This window comes from Cebus imitator, unplaced genomic scaffold, assembly GCF_001604975.1.
Source record: "Cebus imitator isolate Cc_AM_T3 unplaced genomic scaffold, Cebus_imitator-1.0 Scaffold140, whole genome shotgun sequence".
Classification (NCBI taxonomy): domain Eukaryota; kingdom Metazoa; phylum Chordata; class Mammalia; order Primates; family Cebidae; genus Cebus; species Cebus imitator.
In genome coordinates, this window is record NW_016107455.1 from 2,617,254 (window position 1) to 2,628,220 (window position 10,967).

Below are 10,967 nucleotides of genomic sequence, written 5' to 3' on the forward strand. Positions count from 1 at the left end.
GCTCTGTTGCCCAGGCTGGAGTGCAGTGGTGTAATCTTGGCACACGGCAACCTCTGCTTCCTGGGTTCAAGTGATTCTTCTGCCTCAGCCTCCTGATTAGCTGGGATTACAGGTGCGTGTCACCACGCCCAGCTAATTTTTATATTTTTAGTAGAGACCGGGTTTTACCATGTTGATCAAGCTGGTCACAAACTCCTGACCTCACAATCCACCCACCTTGGCCTCCCAAAGTGCCACCATGCCTGGCCAAAGTCAAGTTTTAAATGACTAGTTAATGATATGAGATATATGATCTCATTGTTTTAAAAAGCAGGTTGTGGCCAGGCATGGTGGTTTATACCTGTAACCCCAGGACTTTGGGAGGCCAAGGCAGGAGGATCACTGGAGCCCATGAGTATAAGGTTACAGTGAGCTGTGATCACATCACTGCATTCCAGCCTGGCAACAGAGCAAGACTCTGTCTTAAAAAAAAGGCAGGTTGCAAAGATATGCAAGATATCCATAAGATCAGCTTTGTTAAAAACACAAACCTATGCCAGGCAAGTGGCATGTGCCTGTAGTTCCAGATACTTGGGAGGCTGAGGCAGGAGAATCACTTAAGCCCAGAAGTTCTGGGCTCTAGCGCACAATGCAGATCGGGTGCGTGTCTGCACTAAGTTTAGCATCAGTATGATGACCTCCCGGGAGTGGGGCACCACCAGCTTATCTAAGGAGGGATGAACTGGCTCAGGTCAGAAACAGAGCAGGTCAAAACTTGCGTGCTGATCAGTAGTGAGATCACACCTGTGAATAGCCACTGCACTCCAGCCTGGGCAGTATAGCAAGACCCCATCTCTGAAAAACAAAACACAGACATATATGTTAGGAAATGCCTAGAAAAAATTAATCTAGAAAACTAAGCAGTTATTTCCGTATGGTGGAATGGCCATTTTAATTACCTCCCATCTACTCTGTTATATTTTCTACATTGAGCATATACTCCCATAATCAGAAATGTTATTTAAAAGCAATATTAAGACCTAAGTGACTTCCCACGGAAGCAGTGTCATCTTTACCTTTGGTGTCGGCAGAAAGGATTCCTTTCCATTTTCAGCCCTCGCCAAGACTCTTGAGGGATACAGTGCTGTTGGGTGGTGGGAAGCCACCACCACTGTGGCTGAGGAAGCCGAGGGGATTGCAAATGGCAGCCCCTTGCCAGAAGAAGGTGATGGTTATGGCTGCTGCAGGGATTTGGAGAGGGAAGAGAGGGGTTCCAGTGGTGGTTGAACCACATAAAATTGACAACTTTTAATCATTTTCATCTTCAAAAAAACGTAATTTCATGTAGTTCAACCTAGTAGACTCTCAGTGCAGGATTTCTCAAACTCAAGTGATTGTCAGAGTCCTGATGTTCTTGATAGGCCCTTTGGAGCTGTAGATGGAGAGAGACGCCGTGCTGCTTTCTGGGAGTAGCCTGTAATCCCAGCACTTTGGGAGGCCGAGGTGGGCAGATAACCTGAGGCCAGGAGTTTGAGACCAGCCTGGCCAACATGACAGAAACCCCGCCTCTACTAAAATTACAAAATTAGCTGGATGTGGTGGCAGGAGGCTACTTGGGAGGCTACTCACAGCTACTGGGGAGGCTGAGGCAGGTGAAGCACTGGAACCTGGAAGGCAGAAACTGCAGTGAGCTGAGATTGCGCCACTGCACTGTAGCCGGGCAACAAAGTGAGACTATGTCTCAAAAAAAAAAGATGCACTTAAAAAATAATACAGTATAACAACTATTTCCATAGCATTTACATTGTGTTAGGTATTATAAGTAATCTAGAGAGGATTTAGAGTAATCTAGGAGGCTGTGCATAGGTTGTATGTGAATACTATGTCATTTCATACCTGGGACTTGAGCATCCTAGGAATTTAGTGTCCACGGGGTGTCCTGGAACAAATCCCTCTTGGATACCAAGGGACAACCATACTCAGTCTTACAGTAGCTAAAAGTTTAGATCTATTTATATATATTCATTTTCTATATTACTCCCAATGTTTTAACAAATCTTTCAACAACGATTTGATATTCCACAATTTGATAATTTACTAGCATTATAATAATTATAATTTGGTTTAGCTGTAGCTAGACAATTAGGTTGTAAGCAGTGTTTTGCTACTCTAGCGTAGCATGGGTAGAATTGATTTCAACTGCAGTAAGAGTTTATGTGGCGAGATGTTTCCCTTTAGATAGGGTCCTGAAAATGTACTTAACAGGTCAAGAGGGCCGGGCGTGGTGGCTCACGCCTGTAATCCCAACACTTTGGGAGGCCGAGGTGGGCGGATCACAAGGGCAAGAGATCGAGACCATCCTGGCCAACATGGTGAAACCCTGTCTCTACTAAANAAAAAAAAAAAAAAAAAAGGAAGAAAGAAAAGAAAAGAAAGGAACTATGCAGGCTGGACGCGGTGGCTCACGTCTGTAATCCCAGCACTTTGGGAGGCCGAGGCGGGCGGATCACGAGGTCAAGAAATCGAGACCATCTTGGCCAACATGATGAAACCCCGTCTCCACTAAAAATACAAAAATTAGCCGGGCATTGTGGAACGCGCCTGTGGTCCCAGCTACTCGGGAGGCTGAGGCGGAAGAATCGCTTGAACCCCGGGGGCAGAGGTTCCAGTGAGCCAAGACTGCACCACTGCACTCCAGCCTGGCGACAGAGCAAGACTCCATCTCCAAAAAAAAAAAAAAAAAAAAAAAAAGTCAAGAGGTACAGACTTAATCGGTAGTGCCAGTTAAAGGGAAATGCCTAGTCAGCCTCCCCACCGTGGCTGTGGATGGGGACCCATGAGTCCTCCTCTGACCCGGGCACTCTCTGACCCACAGGTCCCTGGTCCTCACTCCGTCCATGACAACTTCGGACCTTTCTACACACTCCACCGCCTCGCTCATCAGCAACGAGGAGCAGTTTGAAGACTATGGGGAGGGTGATGATGTGGACTGCGCCCCCAGCAGCCCTTGCCCCGACGACGAGACCAGGACCAACGTCTACTCCGACCTGGGGTCTTCAGTGTCCTCCAGGTGGCTCCTTGGTCTATGATAGCATTTGGGGTCAAAAGTGGTAGAAGCAACCTAAGCACATCCTAGGGGGTGGGGCGGGCCAGGTCCTGAGCTGGCCCCGTTTCCTTTGTCCTAAGCTACTTGAGTTCTGCCCCTGGGGCCTGGGGTTGCTGCCTTTGCACCCTGATTGGGGGTCAGGCGTTCCTCCTGAATTTACTAACCTAGGAGGCTGCACACTGGGGGCCACGGGGCTCTGTGTTGTCTTGTGTCCTAGAACCTCAGTGTTAAAGGGTCCTTCCAGGTGACCTTCTGTGATACCTTCTCACCCACCTGAGCCAACGCTTTCTCTGAAATGAGCTGTCAGTTTGCCTTAGCTGTTAAATGGGTATGCTTCACTGGCTTCTCTTTGAGTGTGTTAGAGAAGGGATGACCTGTTGCTGTATTCCACTCCCTGCCCCTCCCCCTAAGAAGGTACTGGGGACTTAAGTAAAGTCAGCTCAGCAGGGTGGCATAGGGCAGCAGACTGGACAGCAGTTGAGGTGGTGATTCCTTTCCCTCATGAATCAGTGCGGGGCAGACACCTAGGAAAATGCGGCACGTGTACAACGGCGAATTGCTGGATGTTTACTGCTCTCAATGCTGCAGGAAAATCAACCTGCTCAATGACTTGGAAGCCCGGCTGAAAAACCTGAAGGCCAACAGGTGAGGCCCGGCCCAGTCGGCGGGCGGGAGGCCCAGTCAGGGCCTGCAGGGAGGAGCTACAGGCAAGGCAGCCCCTGCTATCTGGGCAGGTGTGAGCTCTCGGGGTTAATCCAGGGGCTTTTTCTGCCACAGGGTATCAGTCTGTTTTTTCTCGGGACCAAGCTGACTAGTGAGCTCCTTTCAGTGGGAGGGAAGAGCCTTGTCCTGCATTTTGGTGTCTAACAGCAGGGACAGAGTAAGGGAGTGGACTAGAGCCCCTCTGTTCAATGACTGTTTCCTCTCTCTCTCCAGCCCCAACCGAAAGATCTCCAGCACGGCCTTTGGACGGTAAGGCCCCGCCTTGGGGGAAGGCACCTTGAGTGCTGTCCCGGTGCTGCCCACTAGCCAGGGCTCCATGCCAGCAGCCCGACTCAGCTGGTGCCTGCGTGTGGCCAAGGGCAGAGGGGAACGAGGCCATCCCAGGGCAGTGCAGCCAGGGCAGCGTCCACATCCAAAACAGAGGGGCAGCTCCTCCCTGCCCTCTCCCCACTCTTTGTCCCTTCTTCAAATCCTAGGTCATCTTGACCTCAGACAGGCAAGCCAGGGATGCCCTGAGAGAGACAGGACACCGCCCAGCTGTCAGTGCCCTCCCTCCTCTTGGAGCGGGCAGCCATACTCAGTAAAGAGACCCCGGGTTTCCTACAGGCGGGGATCTGGGCTGAGTGTGTGCCACTGGGGCTGGTCACTTTGCGCCAGTTAAGTTCTGCAGCAGCTGACTCCTGGGGACTGCTGGGGTCCCGCTCTGGTCCTCCTGTGGACTGGCCCCAGGTGCACACTCGGGGCTTTGGGAGCTGGCAGCGAGGGCCTAGGCCCTGGCCCAGGAGCTGGGTGGATCAGCCTCTTGGCATAGACCCTGGCTATCGCCTATCAGGGAGTAGGAAGGGGATGTAACTGGGGGTAGCAGCTGGATTTCGCCTCAGGTACGGGTTAGCTTAGCAGGCATCTGCCTGGGCCCAGCCCCACCCCAGCGTACTGCCCTGCAAGGCCTGGTGAATTCTCTGCCTTTGCCATCCCCAGAGTTCCCAGAGATGTTACATGCAGGAGCCAGCTTGGTGGAGGGGCTCAAGCCTCAGGAGGCCCAGACCCTCTGCCAGGACCATGGAGCTGGGCTACCTCCTGGGGAGCTCCCCCACTGGAAGAGGAGGGGACTCCCGTGCCGGCTCAGGTCACTGGGTAGCTGCAGGCCGGCATGCTGGTGTGAAGAGGGCTCTGAGGCCGCAGGAGAAGCTGTGCTGCACTGGCTGTGTCTGCCAGGGGACATGGGGGTCTGTACAGCCCGTCTGCCGCCCTCAGGGCTGGATGATCCATTGGGTTCGCAATGCTCTCCCTCTCGGGCTCAGTGAGGGTGCCCTTCTTAAAGGGGCAGACCCCCTAGGGTACTAGATGCTCACCTAGCGCGTAGCCTGAGTGGGCCTCTGTCTCTGGAAGGCCCCAGCAGCCAGATGCCCTCCCTCCACCCCTGCAGGCAGCTCATGCATAGCAGCAATTTCAGCAGCAGCAACGGCAGCACCGAAGACCTGTTCCTGGACAGCATTGACTCCTGCGACAATGACATCACAGAGAAGGTGGGCCCGGGTGGCTGGAGAAGGCACTGATTGTGTCTGTGCTCCCAGGGGAGGTGGGGAGCACTCTGGCTACTGCCTGGGGACTCGGGAGACCTGGTACCTGCCCAGGAATTAGGGGTAGGTGGCCCTGGTCACATGCTGTCTCCCCCTCCACCCTACACGTGACCATTCTCTGATTCATGGTGGTTTGGAGGTCCTGCTCATGAACCTCATGGCGTCGAGGTTCTCAGTTCTGTGGCCTCAAAGTTCTTCTCCACCCCATTGTGGCCCCCTGCTGCAGGTGAGCTTCCTGGAAAAGAAAGTGACGGAGCTGGAGAATGACAGCCTGACCAACGGGGACCTGAAGAGCAAGCTGAAGCAGGAGAACACGCAGCTGGTGCACAGGTCAGGCGGGCGGTGGTGCTGGGGGTTCGGTTGTGACTCTGGGGAATCAAGTGGGGGGTCCTTCTTACTGAGGCCTCCGGGAGGAGGCAGCCTCACGCCTTTGCAGCTCTGAGGGCCTGTGACGCATCAGCCTCTTGTCACGTGGCCCTGCCCACATGGGGTGCCCAAGACAGGACCTTAAGGACAGGGAGACAGGCTGGAGATCGACCTTGGCTCCAGGGCCAAAGGATTCCACCTGCTGAGGTCTGCAGCCACAGAGCAGGTCCAAGACCGGAGTGGGGATCTACTGTCTCTCACTCACACAGTGATGGGAGCCTGTGTCCCTTCCTAGGGACAAGCTCTGCCCGGGACAGGCCAGTGTGAGCTGGGCAGTAGGAAGGGTCCAGCGTTGATGCCGATGGAGACCCCTGAGCCTGATGTTTCTGATGCTGTCTTCAGTGGCGGCTGCAGGGTTTAGTTGTCAGCAGATAGTATGACCTGTGGGGGACATATCCTGACTTGGGGTCCTGTCCTCCATCTTGTCACAGGGCCCAAATATGGGCCCTTTTGTATACCCCAGAAGATCAGCCTGGGGGAGGTGCTGTTGCCAGTGAGATGTACCCCAGACCCAAATACCACCCAGGCTGTCAGTAGTGGGGGTGCTCACATCTACATGCCACTGGCCTTTTTCCAGGTGTGGGGCAGACTGCAGGCCATCAGCCAGGGTGTGCCTATTTTGGGAGTCAAGGTGCCCAGTACAATAAGCTGAATTATTGATCAGAGGGGTGGCTGGGAAGGCAGAGTGCAGAAAGAAGAGGTGAGGCCCGAGGCGGTTCCGGCCAGGTGTGGCCATGGGGACTGGCAGGGGCTGGCCCTCCCTGTGCTGCCCGGAGCGCCTCGCCTCCTGACTGCCAGGCCTGCCCCTCCACAGCATGACCAACACCCCCTCTAGATGTGCAGTGTCCCTGTTCATCTGTTGGCCCAAGCGACTCAGGGTCTCAGGTCCCAGGGCCCCCCGTGCCGCAGCCTGGGTTGGGGTGAAATGGTGCTAGCCCCAAAAGCTTCTCCCTTGTGCTGTCCTCAGGGTGCACGAGCTGGAGGAGATGGTGAAGGATCAGGAGACCACGGCTGAGCAGGCGCTGGAGGAGGAGGCGCGGCGCCACCGCGAGGCCTACGGCAAGCTGGAGAGGGAGAAGGCCACTGAGGTGGAGCTGCTCAATGCCAGGTGGGCCCTTCCACCGAGCCCCTCCCTCGAGGGACCCCTCCCCACCGCCCCGGGGCAGCCCTGTGGGACAGGTGCTATCCCTATTTTTATAGGTGGAAGCTGAGGCTGACTAAGGGGCAGCCTCTGGAGCCTTCTCGATAGTAACAGGCATGCGCTTCAGGAAGTTCGCTAAAGAATGTTCCCAGAAGCATTGCTCACATTTGGTAATGGGAACTACACAAATGTCTGTCAACCAGAAACGAGGTATTGACAAAAAAAAAATAATAAAGGGTGGGACCTGGGCTGGGTCTAATGTCCAGGCTGGGAGCGCCCCCTGCTGTCAGATTCTGCCCTGAGCCCAGGTGGACTGAGCCGGAGCCCCAGGGCCAACCAAGGTAAATAGAAAACAGGGCTCCTGTGCCTTGGGTGTACCTGTGGTTTCGTCATTGGAACGTGAGGCAGGCAGGACGAGGAGCAGCCCGGGGCTAGGGATCTGAGTTGGTCTCCCATTGGCTCCATGGCCTTGGACGTAGTGGGTCAGCTTCCTGTCTGCCCCACAGAGCTGCTGCATGGGAGGGTGAGCCGATACTCGTCAGGACCCTGCCCACGGGTGGGGGCTGTGATGATGCCCCTGTGGTGAAGCCCCTTTGTGGCCCTTGCCCGACTCCGAGGAGGCCGCCTGGGCTTCCCTCCGAGAGGACAGCTGCCCCCGGCACTCCTCAGGCCCCCGAGGCCCTAGTCTCTGTGCTGCGGCTTCCTGGAGATGCTGAGACCCCCCTGGTGGCTGGGAGGCTGCTGAGCAAATGGCTGGGACCTGGGCTCTCAGGCAGGCACCTCCCTGCCCTGTGTGGTTTGGCGAGGGGACTTCCCAACTTCCCGGTGCTGAGACCTGCTTTGCTAAGTTATCCAGCAGGGGTTCATTTTACATTTTGACTCTGTTCTAGAAGCTGCTGTTTTGCATCTCTTTCCCGAGGCTGGTGCCTAGTTAAGGTGACTGCTCTCATTCAGCTCTCTCTGGCAGCTGGCCCAAGAGAGGTGGCTGGGGCATGGGAGGTGGTAAAAGACAGTGTAAATCTGGGCCAAAGGGCAGAAAGCCAGCCCTCAGGAACCATCTCTTAACACATGCCCCTAGCACAGCTCAGGGGGCGCCATTCATGCAAAATACCAAGGTGGTCTTCCCAGAGTCACGCCGCATGCTTGGTTCCCTACCACCTCCACCAGTGCAGGGCCACCTCCGGGTGGTGGGGCTGAATTCCTCTCTGGCCCTGGCCTGGGGGCCTCTCCAAGGGAGCCCAGAGGGCAGTGGAGGTGGCAGTGATGGAGAAGTGGTGGGTCGGGAACAGGATGGTGTGCAGGAATCGGTGGCAGAAGTAACCCTGCTCAGTTCTGAGGCGACCCTGCTCAGCTCTGAGGTGACCTTGCTCAGTCCTGAGGCGACCCTGCTCAGTTCTGAGGTGACCCTGCTCAGTTCTGGTGCTGCCGACGGCCCAACTCACCTGCACCTCCTTTCGGATCATTTAAAACTGATCTGATGCTGGGCACCGTGGCTCATGCCTGTAGACCCAGCACGTTGGGAGGCTCAGGCAGGTGAATCACAAGGTTAGGAGTTCAAGACCATCCTGGTGAAACCCCATCTCTACTAAAAATACAAAAATTAGTCAGGCGTGGTGGCCTGTAATCCCACCTGCTTGGGAGGCTGAGGAAGGAGAATTTTTTGAACCCAGGAGGCAGAGGTTGCAGTGAGCCAAGATTGTACCACTGAGACTCTGTCTCAGAAAAAACAAACAAATAAACAAAAAACCGACCTGAGCAGCCAGGCTCTGTCTTTTTGCGGAGTTCCTGTGTGAACACTAACACAGAGGACTGTTACTATCAGAGCCCTTGCCTGTAGTCATCAGAGTCAGGTGCAGTGAGCACTCAGAGCAGAGCCCTGGATGAGATGCTGTTGGTGGAGAATGAAAAGCCAGTATGGTCATTGCCTTCAATTACAGAGTCTAAAAGGAGGGGCCCCATCACAGACAGCCATAGGAAGACTGTCTCCATCTAGCAAAATAACATCACTGTGGTTTCAAGATCTGAAAGATGCGCATCCAAAAAGCATCTTGTGTTCTTACTCTGTAATGAGTGTTTCCACTTGAAATAAAGGCCATGTGTGGCGGCTCACTCATGTAATCCCAACACTTTGGGAGGCCAAGATGGGCAGATCATGTGAGGCTAGGAGCTTGAGACTACCCTGGCCAACATGGCGAAACCCTGTCTCTATTAAAAATAAAAAAAATCAGCTAGGCGTGGTGATGCATGCCTGTAATCCCAGCTATTCAGGAGGCTGAGGCATGAGACTCGCTTGTGCCAGGGAGGCGGAGGTTGCAGTGAGCCAGGATTGTGCCACTTCACTCCAGACCTGGCGACAGAGCAGGACTCTGTCTCAAAAAAAAGAAAAAATAAGAATGATAACTTAGTGTCTTTATTGTTTTGCTTTGGCTGATGGGAAGCTCAAGGCTATATTGTCTTTCACATAATTATTCATATTCTTTCTTTCAGTTGGTTTCTGGTATCTTCCCCCTTGCAGGAAGCAGAGAATCACTGCAGCCTGGCAAGCCCTTGTGAGATCGTCTCCATTCCAGGTCTCTGAGATAGATCTTTCTCCTTTCCCCAGGGTGCAGCAATTGGAGGAAGAAAATACAGAGCTTAGAACAACAGTGACTCGGCTCAAGTCTCAAACAGAGAAACTGGATGAGGTGAGCAGCAGGTCCAGGCTTGGAGCCAAACCCACAGAGGCAGTGCTGGCCGTCGGGGGCCTGCAGTTCATAGCTTCTGAAGTTCTAAACAAATGCCCTTACCACTAAGAGATTAGGAAAAAAAAGTGAATAACAACTTGTGTTTCTATATTTCTGATTTTCCAAATTTTCTGCGGTGAATGTATTTATTTATACAATGGAGAAAAATTAGTCTTAGAAAGAGGTTAGTTTCTCTTTGGGCAAACGTCTTCAATTCAGGTTGCATCTAGCATTATTGAAGGACTTCAGAGGGCTGAGGTTTTTAGTTGTGTGTCTAGAATCTTTAGGGCCCCGGCCCTTTCTGTAAGCCATGACTCAGGGCTCCCTCTAAGGAAGCTGGTTTCAGTGTGCATCTGCCTCATGAGGATGGCTGACCAGACCCCAGGGCATGGTGAACTCTCTCTGGGAACTCTCCTCCCCTGACCGGGTCTCCCTTCTCTAGGAGCGGCAGCGCATGTCTGACCGTCTAGAGGACACCAGCCTGCGGCTCAAAGATGAGATGGACCTATACAAGCGCATGATGGACAAGCTGCGGCAGAACCGCCTCGAGTTCCAGAAGGAGCGGGAGGCAACGCAGGAGGTGGGTACCAGGCCAGCAGGCACCAGGGCTCCTTCCAGCGTCCCTGCTCCTGCCAACCTGCCTCTATCCCTCACAGCTCATCGAGGACCTGCGGAAGGAGCTGGAGCACCTGCAGATGTACAAGCTGGACTGCGAGCGGCTGGGCAGGGGGCGGAGTGCCTCCTCTGGCCTGGGCGAGTTCAGTGCCAGGGCCCGTGAGGTGGAGCTCGAGCACGAGGTTAAGCGGCTCAAGCAGGTGGGTCTGGCAGCCTGTGTCCAGCGGGGCGGGGCCGGGCCAACCACGTGGGTTTCCTGGGCAGTGTCTGTGGCAGGGGACCCTGGAGCTGTAGCAGTACTGCCCGTCTACTTCTTGACAACTCGTTTGTCAGGTCTGGCTGTCTCATTTCACAGCTTAGGAAAATCGATCGGAAGATCTCCCTTATGTCCATAGAAAGAAACAGACCCTGCTCTCTGCCTTGGTGCTTGGGGTGGAGAATGAGCCTCTACCCAGCTGGAGTGTAGTGCCTGGAGGCATTGCGTTCTCCCAGGAATAGACCCTGGGCCAAGGATCCTTTTTTTGGGGGGGACAGGATATAACTTTGATACCTAGGCTAGAGTGCTTTGGCGCAATCTAGGTCACTGCAGCCTTGAATTCCTGGGCTTATGTGATCCTGACTCCGTCTCCTGAGTATCTATAACTATAGGCATGCACCGCCATACCCAGCTTTTT

The 10,967-nt window shown here is 54.1% G+C and overlaps 1 protein-coding gene across 1 annotated transcript in view; it reads left to right on the forward strand.

Moving 5' to 3' along the window:
- The window catches only part of RAB11FIP4 (RAB11 family interacting protein 4), a 134,914-nt gene that overhangs the window by 119,681 nt on the left and 4,266 nt on the right, over window positions 1-10,967 (forward strand). The window contains 9 exon segments of the mRNA XM_017542058.2: window positions 2,855-3,049; window positions 3,596-3,730; window positions 4,022-4,057; window positions 5,235-5,334; window positions 5,615-5,718; window positions 6,782-6,922; window positions 9,558-9,639; window positions 10,121-10,258; window positions 10,335-10,493. Coding sequence (XP_017397547.1) covers window positions 2,855-3,049; window positions 3,596-3,730; window positions 4,022-4,057; window positions 5,235-5,334; window positions 5,615-5,718; window positions 6,782-6,922; window positions 9,558-9,639; window positions 10,121-10,258; window positions 10,335-10,493 — 1,090 coding nt within the window.